General features: G+C 50.0%; 1 protein-coding gene across 1 annotated transcript; it reads left to right on the top strand.

Moving 5' to 3' along the window:
• The first annotated feature begins 2971 nt into the window (after positions 1–2971).
• On the top strand, positions 2972–3415 carry LOC120971053 (uncharacterized). Its single transcript, XM_040397786.2, has one exon. It carries the CDS (start codon positions 2972–2974, stop codon positions 3413–3415), a length of 444 nt encoding a protein of 147 aa, XP_040253720.2.
• Positions 3416–20010: the final 16595 nt, after the last annotated feature.

The following is a 20010-nucleotide window of genomic DNA, read 5'->3' as shown; positions in this document are numbered from 1 at the left end:
CTTCTGGTGTCTGCCCAGCAAGCTCATCCTCCAGCCTCCACACTTTGTGCCGTAGATCTCCTAGCAATTGACGAAGAAATGGCGTCGTGGGGGTGTCATGCCAGTCGATGAAGCCGTGCTGCTCAGGACATGACAGACAAATCAGAAATTCAGACAAATAACACAGATAAGGAGGAGGACAAGTGAGGAATGCTTACATGAGAATCAACGCAGGAATAATATCTCCTACCAGGGTTCGCCGGACTCCAGGATATCCACCGCGGCGCCTTCCTGCCGCATCGATCGCAAATCACTGCCGGCTCGTAATCCATGGCGTGCTCGCAATAGGGCACAGGAGACCTTGCTACCCCGCCTCTCCTTCGAAGCCCACCGCCGCGAGAATACGATGAATCAGCGGAGGACAAAGACATGGTGGTTCGCGGCGACGGCTGCGCCGGCAATCGCCCGAGGAACCCTAGCTCCGTTCCCCACCGAGCCTGCGTTTCTTATAAAACAAAAACAGAGAGCTGGGAGAGAAGGGGGTAACCAACGTGGACCAATTAGAGAGCTAACCTGGCCTACCGCACTGCCACGTCAGCTAATCCTCTCGTCAGACGGAGTTAAGGACGAAAATGATCGGGATTAGAGAGTTCAGGGTACAGATTTCCGGGATTTGAAAGTTGGGGTTTAAAAGCGACGAAGGGTCAGGGTTTAAAACAGACTTTACTCTCCTTAAATCCTGGTTGTGCCCACAACTCCACACCCGATGCCTCCGGCCTCTGTCTCGGCGTAGTCCCGACCGTCGGCCCCTGTTCCCCATCTCTGCTGTGCGCAGCCGCCGTGGTGACGCACCAACAGTCGCACCTCCTTACGCCCCAGCTATGCCACCCCCCCCCCCTAGCCAGTCACTCCAACGACGACGCAGCGGCGGCCGGATCCACGCAGTATGGCGCGGCGGCGTCAAAATCCAGGATGGCGAAGATGTGCAGCATTTCCCGCCGGACCAAGCAGGTTTGTCTCCTGTCCTCTCCCCGTCTCCTTCTGGCGAGCATCTTAGCCATCGTTTCGCCGGTTCAGCGGTCCAGCCCACTAACAGCCGCGGCCACCTGCAGCTGCCCTAGGGTTGAAGTCCTCTTCCAGCGGCGCAACCTACAGCGTCGACAGCAGAACCTCGGCACCTCCCCCGCGAGCGCCGCCCAAGGAAGCCACATCCCTCGCACGTGAATCTGTTTACAAGCACACTTCCCCGAGGTCGATGATGTTCCCCGATGTGATGCCTCACGGCGGCGCGGAAGGCTAGAGCGCGCTCGTCGTCCGCCGGCTTGGACGATGCTGGCTATGTTTCTGCCGCGTGTGGTTCGAGGCGGCGCTCCTCCTAGGCGCAGGCAGACGGCGTCAACAACCAGCGATGGACAAGCTAGCACTGTGCTGCTGCCGAAGCAGTTTTGCAGCTCCCTCAGAACGGAGATGTGCGTCACATGTGCCATAGCCACGCGGTCTCATGTGCGTCCCGCTCACAACGAGCGCCGCCCAAGGTAATATTGCTGCCTTGCTGCTATGCGGAAGAACGCTGATAGCTGCAGTTATGTGCTCGATTGGTCTGTATGAATATCTGCGTCGTAGTGTGTCGGATATTTCTCTTGCTTTGTCTGCCCTCTAGGAGTCAATTGCAAGAAACCATCACATTTGTGGCTAGGTTTGCAGGAAACTACTAAGTCGTTAATCTGTTGCAAAAAACACCGTAAAATCTCTTAACTCGTTGCAACAAGCACTGAACAGCCGTTTAGCCTCGTTTGATCTCTTTTCCGACAGGTGGGCCCCGAAAACACTGACGTGGCGTGCGGACAGGCAAACGGCGCCGTTAGGAACAAAACAGTCAAGGCGCCGCGCTGGTCGGTCCTGTCGGTGCTCGCCAGATAGATGCCCCGCGCCCTCTCTCTCTCTCCCGCCCCTCTCCTCTGCCTCCTCTCTCTGGCTCTGGTCGCCGTCGGTGAGAAGCCAGCTGGCCGCCGTCCGCCATGGTTTCGTGGAGCGATGACAGCGATGAATCGGGCTACGAGTACTCTTCAGGCGGCTCCCCTATCAAGGTCAGTGATTTGTACTCGTAGCTAGGGTTCTTTGAGCAAGGGTTTTGGTTTGGGGATTTTGTTTTTCCTGCTTGATTTGAACCCGTGAGATGAATTTTGTGCTTTTCTTTTGTTGATGTAGATCCCGGCTACAATCGAGGACCCGAACTACTCTGGTGTTGATGATGAGGTGATGGTGATGTGTGAGCATGGCCAGCTGGCGAAGAGGCATGTTTGCTTCGAAGGGATTAGCACTGGGAGGAGTTCATTGCCTATGGACTTGATGTGAGTGCTAGCAAAAATCTGTAGTTTGCTCATTTTGTGAAGAAACTATAAATTGTTCATATGCACTGTTCATTGTTCATGTTCACTGTTCACCTAGTAGTTTAGTTAAAGGTACTGTCATGTACCATACCATAGTGACTGAGTGAAGTAAATGAATTGTTCATACATATAAATGAACAACACCACAGTGATATAAATGAAGTAAATGAATTAAATTGTGCTATTAAAAATTAAGTACAAAGATATAAAATTAAGGTATCCATAGTGACTGAGTGAAGTAAATTGTGCTGTTAAAAAGTATCATAGTGCATTGTTCATAGATATAAATGAAGTAATGAATTGAACTGAATTGTATTGTGCTGTTAAAAATTAAGGTATAAATGAAGTAAATTCAGTGTAGTATGCTGTTAAAAATTCAGAATTGAGCTGAATTGTGCATGTGCAGTATACTATAGTTGTTTTGAATTGGACTGAATAGAAGTGAAGTGAAAAAGGAAGTAAATACATTTGTACTTGTTGTTTTGCAGGAAGCAAGCAGTTGTGGTGTTGTTCATTGGGTAGATGAGGAGTGGCCAGAGCATCTGCAGAATGCTCTTCACAAACTATGGCTTTTGTATGAGGATTGCCAGCGTGCTAATAGGATGGCATGTCTGGAACATTCATCACTTGTCCACAATCTCACATCACAGAAGAACAAGCTACAGGAGACTTATGAGAAGCTTGTTGAGGAGGTGAACAACCTACTTGATACCCAGGACAATATTCCGAAGGAAAATGAAGTCCAACAAGGTGAACATGAGGAGATCACTCCTCCTTTGGACAACAATATTTCAGCTTTGAAGGAACAGCTGGGTGCAATGGATGCTGAGAACAAAGAACTGAAGCAAAAGGTTGACCAGTTGAAGAGCATTCAGGTTGCCCAAGGTAATGTGATTAGGAATCTGAAGTTTGCTCATTTGAAGGAGAAGGAAAAGTTGAGCACTGAGAGGAGGAATTTGGAGTTTCACATTGCTGATCTTGTCAAAGCTAGTGACAAGAACAAGAGAAAGTTGAAGGACATCAAGGATATTTGCGATGAAGAGTGATTTGTAATCGGACCATGTGGGTCATTATCTTAAGTTTCAAGCATTGAACTATGGCTTGTAATGTGTGAACTAGTGGCAGTTTGCAGTATTTGAAGTAGGGTGTAGCCTTGAACTATGTCTTGTAAGCTTTGAACTATGGTGTCATGATGTTAACTATGTTGTTAACTATGGTGTCATCATGTTAACTATGTTGTTAACTAGAGTTGTTAAGTATGATGTTAACTATGGTGTCATGATGTTAACTACGTCAGTGACTAGAGTTGTTAAGTATGATGTTAACTATGTTAGTGACTAGAGTTGTTAAGTATGATGTTAACTATGTCATTGATGTTAACTATGGCACCCTAAATGATGGAATGAGGATATGTTGGATACTGTCGACGTCGAGGCACCCTAGATGATCAAATTAGGTTATCTTGGATGCCGTCGACGTCGAGGCACCCTAGATGATCAAATTAGGTCATCGTGGATGCCGTCGACGCCGAGGCACCCTAGATGATCAAATTAGGTTATCGTGGATGCCGTCGACGCCGAGGCACCCTAGATGATCAAATTAGGTTATCGTGGATGCCGTCGACGCCGAGGCACCCTAGATGATCAAATTAGGTCATCGTGGATGTCGTCGACGCCGAGGCACCCTAGATGATCAAATTAGTGTTGGGAATCGTAGCATAATTTAAAATTTTCCTACGCTCACCAAGATGCATCTATGGAGTATACTAGCAACGAGGGGAAGGGAGTGCATCTACATACCCTTGTAGATCGCGAGCGGAAGCGTTCCAATGAACGTGGATGACGGAGTCGTACTCGTCGTGATCCAAATCACCGATGACCGAGTGCCGAACGGACGGCACCTCCGCGTTCAACACACGTACGGTGCAGCGACGTCTCCTCCTTCTTGATCCAGCAAGGGGGAAGGAGAGGTTGATGGAGATCCAACAGCACGACGGCGTGGTGGTGGATGTAGCGGGTCTCCGGCAGGGCTTCGCCGAGCTTCTGCGAGAGAGAGAGAGGTGTTGCAGGGGAGGAGGGAGGCGCCCAAGGCTGTAGTGTGCTGCCCTCCCTCCCCCCCTTTATATAGGCCCCCTGGGGGGGCGCCGGCCCTGGAGATCAGATCCAAAGGGGGGGGCGGCGGCCAAGTGGGGGGGGAAGGGGTGCCTTGCCCCCCAAGGCAAGGGGGAAGCTCCCCCCTAGGGTTCCCAACCCTAGGCGCATGGGGGGAGGCCCAAGGGGGGCGCCCCAGCCCACTAAGGGCTGGTTCCCTTCCACTTTCAGCCCACGGGGCCCTCCGGGACAGGTGGCCCCACCCGGTGGACCCCCGGGACCCTTCCGGTGGTCCCGGTACAATACCGGTAACCCCCGAAACTTTCCCGGTGGCCGAAACTTGACTTCCTATATATAATTCTTCACCTCCGGACCATTCCGGAACCTCTCGTGACGTCCGGGATCTCATCCGGGACTCCGAACAACTTTCGGGTTTCCGCATACATATATCTCTACAACCCTAGCGTCACCGGACCTTAAGTGTGTAGACCCTACGGGTTCGGGAGACATGCAGACATGACCGAGACGCCTCTCCGGTCAATAACCAACAGCGGGATCTGGATACCCATGTTGGCTCCCACATGTTCCACGATGATCTCATCGGATGAACCACGGTGTCGAGGATTCAATCAATCCGTATGCAATTCCCTTTGTCAATCGGTATGTTACTTGCCCGAGATTCGATCGTCGGTATCCCAATACCTAGTTCAATCTCGTTACCGGCAAGTCTCTTTACTCGTACCGCAATGCATGATCCCGTGACCAACGCCTTAGTCACATTGAGCTCATTACGATGATGCATTACCGAGTGGGCCCAGAGATACCTCTCCGTCACACGGAGTGACAAATCCCAGTCTCGATCCGTGCCAACCCAACAGACACTTTCGGAGATACCCGTAATGCACCTTTATAGTCACCCAGTTACGTTGTGACGTTTGGCACACCCAAAGCACTCCTACGGTATCCGGGAGTTGCACGATCTCATGGTCTAAGGAAAAGATACTTGACATTGGAAAAGCTCTAGCAAACGAAACTACACGATCTTTTATGCTATGCTTAGGATTGGGTCTTGTCCATCACATCATTCTCCTAATGATGTGATCCCGTTATCAATGACATCCAATGTCCATAGTCAGGAAACCATGACTATCTGTTGATCAACGAGCTAGTCAACTAGAGGCTTACTAGGGACACGTTGTGGTCTATGCATTCACACATGTATTACGATTTCCGGACAATACAATTATAGCATGAATAATAGACGATTATCATGAACAAAGAAATATAATAATAACCATTTATTATTGCCTCTAGGGCATATTTCCAACAATTAGGTCATCGTGAATGCCGTCGACGCAGAGGCACCCTAGATGATCAAATTAGGTTATCGTGGATGCCGTCGACGTCGAGGCACCCTAGATGATCAAATTAGGTTATCGTGGATGCCGTCGACGCCGAGGCACCCTAGATGATCAAATTAGGTCATCGTGGATGCCGTCGACGCCGAGGCACCCTAGATGATCAAATTAGGTTATCTTGGATGCCGTCGACGCCGAGGCACCCTAGATGATCAAATTAGGTTATCGTGGATGCCGTCGACGCCGAGGCACCCTAGATGATCAAATTAGGTCATCGTGGATGCCGTCGACGCCGAGGCACCCTAGATGATCAAATTAGGTTATCTTGGATGCCGTCGACGCCGAGGCACCCTAGATGATCAAATTAGGTCATCACACTTATTAGCAAACAATAAGAAAATTAGGAGCCACAACTAACCAGAAAGTACTCAACCAAAATAAAGATGTTTTGAACATCATCAGCTCACCACAGACCAACAAGTCCACTAGGTACCTTACATGAAAGTACTCATGACAACCAGAATAAAGATGTTTAGAACATGTTTAGAACATGAAAGTACTCATGACAACCAGAAGCAACACAAGTTTTCATCATAGCCCAACAAGTCCACTAGGTACCTTACATGAAAGGTGTCATCACAACCAAAATGCAGATGTTTTGAACATCATCAGCTCACCACAAATTAACACAACTTCACCTGCTCCCTTGAGAACAGTTGAACCACTCAGACATCTTAAAGGATGGCTTCCTCACTCTTCCACTACCTGCAACTCTTGGGGGGTGAACTTGTTTCTTCCTCTTGGCCCAGAAGCAGTAGAGGAACTTGGACCAGCACCAGCAGTAGAACTTTGACCAGCACCAGCAGTAGAAGTTGCAGTCCTTGTAGTTTTAGCTTTCTTTGTTGCCCTTGTAGCAGGAGGAGCAGCAGCTGCAGCAGGAGCAGAAGGAGCTCTCCTTGGTGCACTGGGAGCTGAAGCAGGAGCAGAAGGAGCTCTCCTTGATACCCTTGGAGCCCTTGGAGCTGGTGGAGCTGGAGCTGCAGTTTGAGCAGCAGCAGGAGCAGAAGGAGCACTTCTCCTTGGTGGCATGGGAGCAGGAGCAGATACAGTTCTGGGTGTATCATCTCTCCCGTTTTCCTGAAATTATAGCATACAAATGTTAGAAACTGGTATGTGAAATTGTACAAAAACCTACAACAATAGTTACCTGGTGCTGGTTCATTCTCATAGCTAGGGATGGTTTAAGAGCCTGCTTGCAACTAGTGTATCTATGCCCAGTCCTATTGCAATTGCTACAAGTGATAGTTGCCATCCTAGATGTATCCTTTGGAGCTGGCTTTTCAAACTTGCTCTTTCTCCTCTTTGTCTCTTTGTTTCCTGGCTTTTCTTTGAACACTGGTGGTTCAATGTCAGGGGTTCTAATCTTTGGCCACAAATCAGGCCCAGGCACAGGGAAAACTATTGGACTATAAGCTGCCTTATACATTGGTTTCTTGAAGAAATCATGAACAAAATCTTCTGGCTGTAGTTTTGCCTTGTTGATTGCAGAAACACCATGATTGCAAGGTACTCCACACATGTCCCACTTCCTACAACCACATGTATGTAGCAACAAGTTAACTGCATATGTGCTTTCTCCACTTGTCACCTGGAAGAGATCAGGTCCAGCTTTGATAGACTGACAAAACCTAGAATGATGTTTTGCTTCCTCTAGCTTCTCAGCATATGTTGGGCATATCTGTCACTTAGCAGTCTCAGTCTTTGTCCTATTTGCATTGAACTTCACTAACAGCTTTGTCCTGATCCCATCTACCATAGTTCTAATGGGTTTGGCTCTGACATCAAGTATCATCTTGTTAAAAACTTCACTTATATTGTTCACTACCAAGTCAGTTTTGCAATTGTTGTCCATGGCATGCCTAGCCCATGTATGTTTTGGTATCCTAGATAGCCATTTCCAAGCTGGCTCACACTCCTTTTTCATGCCTTCCATTGCAGTTACATAACCATGCTCAGTATAGGAATAACTTGCCTGATACATGTATTTCTTCAACTCTTCCCCTCTAAAACCAGCAGTTTGAAAGTTCTGATAAATATGTCTAAGGCGGAATCTTTGTTTGCAATTGGGGAATACATTGTTTATGGCTGTAAGAAGGCCCTATTTGAATGAACTACAGTTTGAGAATACTACAACAATGCCATGTATGAAATTAATAAACAAAGACAATTAATAAGCAATGCAAGCAATGATTAGAGTAGAGATAGTAGTACCTTTTGCCTGTCAGATATAATAGTGTAGTAGCCAAACTTGCCTGACTCACCACCAATGGCATATTTTAATTGAGTAAGAAACCAAGACCAGCTTGCTGTGTTTTCCTTGTCCACTATTGCAAAAGCAATGGGAAATATGTTATTGTTTCCATCTCTTCCAGTGGCAGCCAAGATTTTCTGCCCTGTTGTCAACTTTATGAAGCAACCATCAACACCTATCATACAAGATCACAAGTAGATTACCAACAAATTAGTGGGTGTGCACATATAAATGTAGAGTCACTAGTTAATTAGTAGGTGTGCACATACCTATGAATGGTCTGCAACCATTAAGGAAACCCTCTTTGTAAGCATTGAGGCAGATGAACAAGCCATGGAATCTTGGGTTTTTGCTTGGATGTAGTTTCAGATGCTTTGTTGTGACAATGCATCTACTTCCTGGATTGGTTTCTAGCACAGCTTCTAGGTAATCCCTTATCCTATGATATTGTGCCTTATGATCTCCTAGGACTACATTTTTAGCTAGCTTTCTTGCCCTATAGGCCATATGTATAGATACCTCTATTCCATGTTTTTGCTTCAAGTTTGAAATTATAGTCTGGACAGGTGTGTTGGGGTCTGTCCTCAACTGTTGCTCACATTCATGTGCCAACCACTTAGCAGTAATTGTTGTGCTCTCTCCTACTACTGGGCAGCTGTGGTGCAAGTTCAGTTTCTTTATACAGAATGTCTTCTCATGTGCTATCTGAGAAGCTGCAATGAAAAATGGACAATTCTCAAATTTGCAGACAGCTATAATCCTGTCTGGACAGTTCCTGTGGAAGGCATGATTCCTATTTTGTGAGATGTGAAAATTAAGAAGTGCCCTCCTGAACTGGGTCACATCTAGGAAACAAAGCTTCTTCATAAATTGCTCTTCTGGGTTCTCCCTTTGCTCATCATACCAAACTCTAGGCTTCCTCTTTTTAGCCCTGCTCTTCCTATCAGCTGGAAGCTTCACACATGGTATTTGAGCCCCATCATTGTCCTCCTGACTTAGGTCACCAGGGTTGCTCTCCTCATCAGATGAAGGAAACCAATCTTCCTCAATAATCTCATCCAAACTAGAATGAGATCTTGTAGTTGGCCCCTTTCTTTTACTTCCTCCTATGCTGCTCCCTTCCTCCTCCTCCTCCTCTGGTGCCTTCTCCTCCTCCTCCTCCTCTGGTGCCTTCTCCTCCTCCTCATCTGCTTCATATGGCTCATCCACATCAGTGTCCCCTTCAATATGATGAAGTGGATCATCTCTATGCTTCTTCATTGCCTCAAGCCTAGCAATTATATCCTCATCTGCTAGTAAATCTGTGTCACTGTCACTATCAGTGAAATCTTCAGCCATTAGCTCTGGAAGTTTTCTTTTAGCTGCCTTGTATTTCTCTTTTTCTTTCCCCTTTTTCCTGAACTTCTCAATCTCTTCATTCCTCTTCTGCTCCATCAGTTGCTCAATTTGCTCTTGATCTTGGTCTTGCTCCATGAAATACTCATGCCTCTCTTCACCAATCTCCATTGCAAATTCTGGTACTGGTGCACACTTCTGCTTCAAAAATGAACTCTCCTGTGTGTTAATGACCTGCACTGGCACTTGTTGTGGCTTTGTTGGGCTAGGAAACAGTACTCCTGCTGTATCTATCTCATACACCACTGGCACACCTATTTCAGATAATGGAACCTGCTCCTCACAAACTGGTCCAATGTTCAAATCACTAGGTCTTGGAGCATCACTTCTGATGACTGTTATGTTCACCACCTTCTGACCTTTGATAACTAGGTCATCCAACATTTCCTCCACCTTATCATCATCTGTCAGTTCTTCCATACCTGAAACCCCAACACCTGGATCTCTGACATAATACATAAAGTCTGTCATCCCATATCCTTCAAGCTCTATTAGTGCAATCAGATTGTAAAATGTGATATCATCCACATTTAGGCTTCTTTCAAGATTATCTCTGTCATGGAAATGGAATCCGACTTCCCACACTTCATCATTCAATCTACAGTTCAAGTAAAGCAATTCAGTTCAAGTAAACAATTCAGTTAAAAGTTAAAGATTCAGTTAAAAATACAGTTTCAGTTAAAAATTCAGTTAAAAGTTCAGTTAAAAATTCAGTTAAAAATTCAGTTAATGTTTAGGTGCCTACTACATAACTTAGAACCCTAGAACTACATAAACACTTCACTTACATGTCTGACCACATAAACAACCTACAACAACAATAATGGCGACGGTGCCTACTACATACACTTAGAACCCTAGAAACCAAATCGGGGTACGGAAAGAGAAAACTTACGAGACACCGCCGAAGGAGGATGCGTAGTGATGGCTCCCCTCTGGATCTTCCTTCACGGCCTTGGCGAATGCCCTCGCCGCCGCGTACTCAACACAGTAAGACGGCGACGGCGGCTGTGGAAGAGGCGGAGCCTGAGATGGGTTTGAACTGCCGCAAACCTCTGTTGGATCTGCAGGAGCACCACTGCCACCAGATGCATCGCCAGCACCACCGCCACCGCCATCATCACTGCCACGCGAGGTGGCCATCACCGGCGGCGAGTAGGGGCGAGAGAGGAGAGGGGAGCGGGGCGAGAGACAGGACAGGGGCGCGGGGGGGACTGTCTGAACAGGACCGACCGGCGCGGCGCCTTGACCGTTTTGTTCCTAACGGCGCCGTTTGCCTGTCCGCACGCCACGTCAGCGTTTTCGGGGCCCACCTGTCGGAAAAGAGATCAAACGAGGCTAAACGGCTGTTCAGTGCTTTTTGCAACGGGTTAAGAGATTTTACGGTGTTTTTTGCAACAGATTAACGACTTGGTAGTTTCCTGCAAACCTAGCCACAAATGTGGTGGTTTCTTGCAATTGACTCGCCCTCTAGAGATTCAGTTATTCAGCGAACTTGAAATGTTTATGCATTCAGCATTACGACTTCTTCTCTGTTTAATCGGTGGAGCCTCCCTATGAGCAACATCCTCTGTTCATTCCTTCAAACCTGAAAAGTTTAATGAAGAGTCAAAGTACAGCTAGATTACCTTTTTGCCTACAGTCCTATAGCTTAATTATTTTCCTTTTGCTGAATGTGTATGTGGAGAAATTTCTATAGGATGATGCAAAAAATTGATTTCAGATAGGAGGCTATCTACACTTCTACGGACATGCATGATGTCGATTTGTTTACAGTAATTTTGCAGAATTGATATTTGTTCAAATGCTTCTAAGCAGCAGTAACAATGCCCCTCTACTTACTGTCGTTGCTAAACGTGGGTGCGGTCATTAGAAATCGAGCGGTGTCTGGGTATGTCGTGGAGGTAGATGGTATGTGTGCTCATGCGTTTAACAATTCCTGAATTTTAGGCTACCTTTGTGTGCTTCTCCAAAACTTGTGGATGCTATACTCTATAGGAAGGGGATAGGCTATTTGGATTTCTTGTGTAGCACTACTCTTTTGTTATGCGAACATTTATTAATTAGCCATGTTGCAAATTGTAGAGAACTGAGCGTCACTTCTTTGTTTTTTTTTTACTTTAGATTTTATGCTACATTTTGTATTGGTTGCAGATATCGTTCTGGTTGGGGTCTATTTATCCTCTCCTAATGTGGGGTCGATCTTTAATGCCCTTTCATTATTGTATAAATTTCTTCCCAGGAGGGAGTTGTTTATCCAGGGAGTTGGCATTTTCGATTGTGTACAGAAACATGCATCTTGGTGTACAGCTGAATTCTGTATGATGAATAATTATTGATTCTAATGCTGCCTTCATATACTAGAACTAATGGAAGGAAGTTATCTCCAGTTTCTTCTTATAGCATTGAAGGTTCACAGCAATGACAGGATGAGGACCACTGGGATGTGCCCTTCTAGCTGAATTCTTCACTGCTACTGTAATATACAAGTGTTCAACATCACATACGCAAGTGCAACAAAGCAAAAAATGTTTCTGTCGGCAGGCCAGCATCCGCAAGGGCTCAAGTGCTATCTTCGGGAGTACGCCATGCCTTGATGATGTATCAAAAGATGTTGTTCGTCACCTAGGCAGGAGCATCTCAGTGACTGGGCAGGACCTCCGGCCAGTTCCAATTGATCGCATAGCCTGGGCCCGGTTACAATTGTGTTCTTCTACTTGATAGGTTACACTGGATTTAGGATCTTCTTGACAATGATACATATTAGGAGAATATTTAGTCAATTGTGGGTTTGATTTTGATACAACACATACTACTCCCTTCTGAATATGCCTTCTGAAACATGACACATCTCTATGAAAGATGCATACTTCCTGTATACTGTTTTAGAAAGTTCACTTTGTAGTTCTTCTGTTTCTTACTTTTGATTGATCTAAGTTTATAAAATTTTTTGAGTGTTAATACCAGAAGATTTGTGTCAACAGTAAGTCTGAATGCATTTTGTTATCCCCCTGAGGATGCATCTAAGTGCCTTAGGAGTTTACGTACACAACCCAGCTAACATAATCTTGATCATATAAATTGTTCTTTTCATGATTTATGTCAGCTGATCTTATTGAGAGGTTGTTGATGCTTGATTCCGTGCTAGGTTTCTTCTTAGTATATCATCTGCTTATAGAGTAATTTGTTTCCATATTTTGATTGTATACTGACCAAAGTAGTGATTTCATCATTGATCATTCTCTGTCCTGTATATGTACTTGTGCTACTAGAGATGTGATAGCATGGAGTTCATCTAGAGTCTTGGTTGATAATAGACCAGATTGTTAATTCCTACATGGCCTCCTACAGCATGGAGAATCCCATCTATGCAGTCATCCAGTTTGCACACACGGCTATGAGGTATTAGTTTGGCAAGATTACCCTTCATAAGACTTTACAAACAGCCATATATGTGTGCCCGCCTTTAGCTCGGATGCTAAGTCTGTGCATTGTGCTATCTACAGGAGTACGCATTATGTCCCACAAGTTTTGTACTTCTGAACCTGCTGAATTTGAATCAAGAGATCTTGTGTATTTCTGAACCTGCTGAATAAATCGGGAGATGCTGTTCCTCTACCTGCTGAATCTAAATCAAAAGATCTCAAGTAGACACTGACTTATGGTGCTACTTTTGGAACCACGCCGCCGTGCTCGACCTCGCCCGGCCATTGTTTGGCCTATTGTGCTGTCTTCAGTCTTCATTGGTACGTCTGGGTTTGTAGACCGTCGCTCTCTATGACTTGTGTTCTATGATTACTGTAGACACATAGACACGATGCTAGCCTTATGAGTTCTAGAGAAAAATAGAGTAACTGGAAGCAAAGAGGAGAGGTAGCAGTATTTTGGTCTGGGCAACATGCCCTTTATTCTTCCTTTTCATGATTCAGTTGTGATTCATCTCACCCGGACGGAAATGCATTCTGTCGCTTTTGTAAGTTTTTTTAAGGCAAGTTGGCTTCAGTTCTGCAACACACCACTGCACTTTGGCACACCACAAGAATATGCGACAAACATAAATAAGATCATCACATCAACTCCGAAATATCTATATACAATATATAATAACATAAACTATCATATACAAGCAGACACTACTACTGCATGTAAAAAACATCTTTGCCAACATAACATTGCTCAAGAAAGTCAATTCCCAAGGGAGACTAAAATCTTGTCAATGATATGTGACAATTTTTCGAATAGCATACCCCTCCATATGTACCCTAGCGTCCATATACTGATGATCCAGTTGGTTTTTACACTGGCGCTAAGCCACATGTAGGTCGCATGCAGCATTTTGCAAAAGCTCTATCATTTCACTACAGGTATCCATCCTGCCGGGGGCTACACTAGAATAATATAAATTGCGAATGAACGTAATGCGTTTAGTTTTGCTAGAAAGAAATGGCAATGTATACTTATCATCTGCCAAGATGTAGCACTCATGGTGATGATAAATGTATCCTTTTCAAATTGTACAAGTGCATAGCTTGCTTTCATGCGACTATATTATAGATTTATAATAATTACAAACTTACACACAAGAAGCTCTTATTTCATCACATGAGCCAAAACTAGCATATACACACATCGTATCGACGGGGGCGCGGCGTGTCATCGCGCGGGTCTGTTTTTTTTAGAAAAGAAGGATGACCCCCGGCCTCTGCATCTGGGAGATGCATACTGTTCGACTACTCGTCTACAACAGCTCCCAGGTGGCTAACCCACTCGCCGGGTCTCTAGCTAGGCTAACTACCCACGCTGTTCATGCGCCTACGTGCGCCCGCACGCCCTGCATGGCAGGGGTGCCGTTGTATACTCTCCCTCTCTCTCTGTACTTCTGCTATATAAGCCCATCGTGGCCAATGTAATTAGTGTGCGAGAGTAATACAACTTAGCTTGGTATCAGACTTCTTCGATCCACTTTTTCCGCTTCCGCTTCCACCATGAATCGGCTCCTTCGCCGCTCTCGCTCTGCCGATCTCGACTCCCTCTACACTCCTCCTTCCGCCAGACGCCTCTTCGACACGGACCCCGTCCGCACTCCAGTGCCGGTGCACACCACAGCACCCGCTGCGGCCCGCCTTGCCGCCCCCGCCGTGGTCACCACGGCCCCCGCTGCTGCTCCAGCCGCGGCCCCGACAGCCCCCGCTCCCCGTCTCGCGCCCGACGTCGTCCGTGGCAAGGAGCAGGTTCCCGAGGCTGCCCCTTCTTCATCCTCCACCGCGGCTCCCGGGCTCCACCTCGCCGCACCTGCCCCCGCCGCGACTCATCTTCACACCGCCGGGAGCGTTCCCGTCCCGCGCCCCGCCCACGACGTGCTCCCGCACCTGGCCGCGCCGGACGTCGGCTCGTCCTCCTCCGTCGACCTCCCGGCATCCATCGCGCACCACTTCCACACGCCGCTGGAACTGGAGTCCGGTAATTACACCAAGTGGCGCAAACTTTTCTACTGTATCTGTTGCAAATACAACGTGCAGACCCATGTCGATGAGTACGCCGCGCCGCTTCACCAGAGCGCGGTCTGGCGCAACGATGACCTCACGGTCGTCCTCTGGTTCCACGGGGTCGTCGCCGACGAGCTGCTGGACGTCGTCGCCTCCCCGGAGAGCACCGCGTTCGACATCTGGACCCAGCTGCACCTGCTCTTCCGCGACAATCAAGCAGGGCGTGCCGTCATCCTCGGCGCGGAATTTCGCAACCTGGTCCAGGGAGACCTGTCCATCGCCGAGTACTGTCGGCGACTTAAATCCCTCGCCAACGAGCTCGGGGACGTCGGCGACCACATCACCGATCGGGCCCTCACCCTCCAGCTCATTCGCGGGCTCTCCCGCAAGTTCCAGATCATGGCGACGCTCCTTCCGATGCAGACGCCGTTCCCCTCGTTCGTGCAGGCGTGCTCGCGACTCCTCATGGAGGAAATCGCGGCCAACGAGCGCGCTCGCCTCGACGGACGCCCGGAGGTCACTGCCACCGCCCTCACCATCGCCGGCGGCGCCAACTCCTCCAACGACCGGACTCCCTCGGGCTCCTCCGCCGATCGGGGCTCCCACGAACGGGCCTCCAACGACAAGGGCAAAGGGAGCACTGCCTCCCCCAACGGCGACCCAGGCTCCCGCGGCTGTGGGTGTGGCCGCGGCCGTGGCCGTGGGCGCGGCTCATACTCCTCCGCTGGCCCCTCGACCGGGCGCGGCGCTGCTACATCGACCCCAGGCCTGCCGCTCTCCGGTTTCTTCGCACCCTACGGCACCATGCTCCCGGGCCAGACTCCGCCTCGTCCTGCATGGGCCGCGCCGAATGCTGCGGGCGTCCTCGGCCCGCGCCCGCCGCCGCCTCACCAGGCCTATCCCGTGGCTGCCGCGCCGCCAACCGGAGGGCCCTCGTGGGAGCAATACAACCAGCTCTACGCGGCCCTCCAGAACCTGTCCCTGCAGCACAACGCCGGCAGCGGCGGCCAAGAGTGGTTCCTCGACACCGGAGCTTCTTCTCATGTGACTGGTATGACGCACGCTCTCTCCAAGCTTTCTTCCCCATCTATGCGTCAATCTTCTGGCATTGTTGTTGGAGATGGGTCTCTCTTACCCGTTACTGCTGTTGGCTCTACTACTGTTTCCTCCTTTTCTCTTAATGACGTCCTAGTATCACCCACTATCATCAAAAACCTCATTTCCGTTCGTCGCTTTACCATTGATAATTCTTGCAGTATAGAATTTGATCCGTTCGGTTTTTCCGTGAAGGATCTAGCCACTCGCAAGACAATCATGAGGTGCAATAGCCACGGGGACCTCTACCCATTCTTCTCCAACACCGGCGTGCAAGCTCTTCTCACTGTCATCGGCGGCGACGTATGGCACCAACGCTTGGGGCACCCGAGCAATAAAACTGTTTCCCTGTTATCTAGTCATTTCCTTCCAAACTGTAATAAGGATGTATCCACACCTTCCGTTTGTACGGCATGCCAACTAGGCAAGCAGCCCCGGCTGCCCTTTCCTCGTTCACATTCCTTTACTACTGCCCCCTTTCAATTAATACATTGTGATTTATGGACCTCTCCCCTTAGTAGTTTTTCTGGTTTTCAATATTACTTAGTGATATTAGATGACTACTCGCACTACTCTTGGACGTTTCCGTTACGCCACAAATCCGACACCGTCGACGCACTTCACCGTTTCCATGCGTACGTCCTCACCCAGTTCCACGTCCCCATACAATGCATGCAATGCGACAACGGGGGTGAATTCCTCACCACCTCCCTCCGCGATCTCTTCTCTCGCTATGGTGCATCCTTCCGTCTGTCGTGCCCCCACACATCGCCACAAAATGGCAAGGCCGAGCGCCTCATCCGGACCACCAACGACATCCTACGCGTCCTCCTCATCCACGCTAATCTACCACCCGCCTTCTGGGTCGAGGCCCTCCACACTGCCACCTACATCCTTAACCGGCGCCCATGCTTTTCCATTGCCTCTGAAACACCCTATCATCGTCTCCTCGGCCAGCATCCTACCTACGATCACATGCGCGTGTTCGGGCGCTTATGTTTTCCTAACACCATCGCCACCAGTCCACACAAACTCTCCCCTCGCTCCTCCCATTGTGTTTTTCTTGGCTACCCCCTCGAGCACAAAGGGTACAGATGCTTGGACCTCTCCACGCGCAAAGTGATCATCTCTCGTCACGTTACCTTCGACGAACGCGTCTTCCCATATTTTTCTGGCGACTCACCATCCACACACGCGCGTCGCACGTCCACAGAAAATCCCGGGCCAGAATCCTTCGCCAGATCCTGTCCCGCACCTACCTCGTACCAGCCTTATCCACTTCCGGTGGCAGCCAATCGGTCGCTCCCACCCGACGGACCCGCGCCCTCCACCCCAATCCCACCGCGCGCGCTACCGGCCGACTCACCCCGACCCCACGCGTCCCCCACGCGCTCCCCAGCACATGCACATGCACGTACGCCACCACATGCACGTACGCCCCAGCCTTCCTCTGCGTCCCCGGGTCATGCCGCTTCCTCCCCACCGAGCCCCCATGCAGATCTCACGCCACCACATGCTGCCAGCCCCACGCCACCAACAACCCATGCAGCCTCCACGCCTTGCACATCTCCAGTGCCTACACCGTGCCGGTCTCCTGCCGCTCCGCATGTCCCCGTGCTGCCTCCTCGTGCAATCCCAGTTACCCCTCCGGTTAACCTTCACCGCATGCGCACACGAGCTAAAACCGGGTTTGCTCAGCCCAAGGCCCTCACCACCTCCTCTCCAACCCCAACCACCATCAGTCCCATCCCATCCTCCTTTCGGGTAGCCATTCGAGACCCTAATTGGTACAACGCAATGAAAGAAGAATATGATGCACTGATGCGGAATAACACTTGGCGTTTAGTGTCGCGTCCTGCAGGTACCAACGTCGTCACGGGCAAGTGGATCTTCCGCCACAAGTTCCACTCCGACGGCTCGCTTGCTCGCTACAAGGCGCGCTGGGTACTGCGTGGCTTCACTCAGCGTGCTGGTGTCGACTACGACGAGACCTTCAGCCCCGTCGTCAAGCCGGCGACCATCCGTACGGTTCTCGGTCTCACCACCGGGAAGGGCTGGCCCATCCACCAACTCGACGTCAAGAACGCCTTCCTTCACGGCCACCTCGCGGAGACCGTCTACAGCGCCCAACCGTCCGGCTTCGTCGATGCTACCTCACCCTCGCACGTCTGCCGGCTGAACCGTTCCCTCTACGGCCTCAAGCAGGCGCCGAGGGCATGGTTCTCACGCTTCACCACGTACTTGCGCTCCATCGGCTTCGTCGCGTCGCGGGCGGACTCGTCGCTGTTCATTCTCCGCCGAGGCGGGGAACTCGCCTACCTCCTGCTGTACGTGGACGACATCATCCTCACCGCCAGCACTGTCGCCGTCCTCAACACCGTCATCCAGGCGCTCCATCGCGAGTTCGCGATGACTGACCTAGGTGCGCTCCACCACTTCCTCGGGATCAACGTCACCACCTCGCCGCGTGGCTTGTTCCTTTCCCAGGAGCAGTATGCGTTGGAGATCCTCGACCGTGCCGGGATGCTCAACTGTAGGCCGCTCTCGACGCCCGTGGACACGCTCGCCAAGCTCTCCGCCGCCTCCGGGCCTCTCTTCCACGACCCGTCGCTCTACCGCAGCCTGGCTGGTGCGCTCCAGTACCTCACGTTGACACGCCCCGATCTCTCTTACGCCGTCCAGCAGTGCTGCTTGTTCATGCTTGCGCCGCGTGACTGCCACTTCCAGCTCGTCAAACGCATCCTCCGGTACCTGCGAGGGACGACGCACCTCGGACTCCAGCTCCATCGGGACACCTCCACCGATCTCACCGCCTACTCCGACGCCGACTAGGCAGGTTGCCCAGACACACGCAAGTCGACCTCCGGCTTCTGCGTCTTTCTCGGCAGCAACCTTCTCACCTGGTCGTCGAAGCGGCAGAGTACCATCTCCCGGTCCAGTGCCGAGGCCGAGTACCGCGCCGTGGCAAACGCCGTCGCCGAGACGGTGTGGCTACGTCAACTACTTGGCGAACTTCATCAGCCTCCCGCGCGAGCTACGGTGGTCTACTGCGACAACCTCAGCGCCGTCCACATGTCTAGCAACCCGGTGCAGCACCAACGAACGAAGCACATTGAGATCGATCTCCACTTCATTCGTGAACGCGTCATGCTAGGCGAGCTGCGTGTTCTTCACGTCCCCACGAGCTCCCAGTTTGCGGACATCTTCACAAAGGGGTTGCCGACGCGCGTCTTCAACGACTTTCGGTCCAGCCTCAACGTCGGCGAACCTCACGTTTCGGCTGCGGGGGGGGGGGGGGGGTGGGGGTGTTCGACTACTCGTCTACAACAGCTCCCAGGTGGCTAACCCACTCGCCGGGTCTCTAGCTAGGCTAACTACCCACGCTGTTCATGCGCCTACGTGCGCCCGCACGCCCTGCATGGCAGGGGTGCCGTTGTATACTCTCTCCCTCTCTCTCTGTACTTCTGCTATATAAGCCCATCGTGGCCAATGTAATTAGTGTGTGAGAGTAATACAACTTAGCTCATACGGCCACTTTATTAATTATTCTCGAGGACCTTACAAAGTGTTACAAACAATATTCCTGAATCCACCATCTCGGCAACATATGCCGCTACTCTTATCCATATGATGAAGGGATGCTAGTTGGGCCACTACCCAAACCACTCACCTAAACCTAACATCACAAGCCGGAAGCCCCAGCCGAGCCACATACCGGGTCTGGGGCACAATCCGGTCAGACACACTCTTGTGTCGTCGCAGCCATCTTCCACAGGTCCGTCTTCAGAAAATATTGAGTCTTCTACCTTGTGTAGGCCACTCCGCCATCGACGTCACCATGACGCCAGACAGCTACCTCCTCCTGCGCGAGCCCATCTCCGCGCATCAGGCGGCGCGCCTCCACAG

This window comes from Aegilops tauschii, chromosome 7, assembly GCF_002575655.3.
Source record: "Aegilops tauschii subsp. strangulata cultivar AL8/78 chromosome 7, Aet v6.0, whole genome shotgun sequence".
Taxonomy (NCBI): Eukaryota; Viridiplantae; Streptophyta; class Magnoliopsida; order Poales; family Poaceae; genus Aegilops; species Aegilops tauschii.
This window is presented reverse-complemented; position numbering and strand designations above follow the sequence as displayed.

Excerpts from the sequence above, each read along its gene's own strand:
- LOC120971053 (XM_040397786.2), top strand. The coding sequence starts at position 2,972 with ATGGCATGTCTGGAACATTCATCACTTGTCCACAATCTCACATCACAG.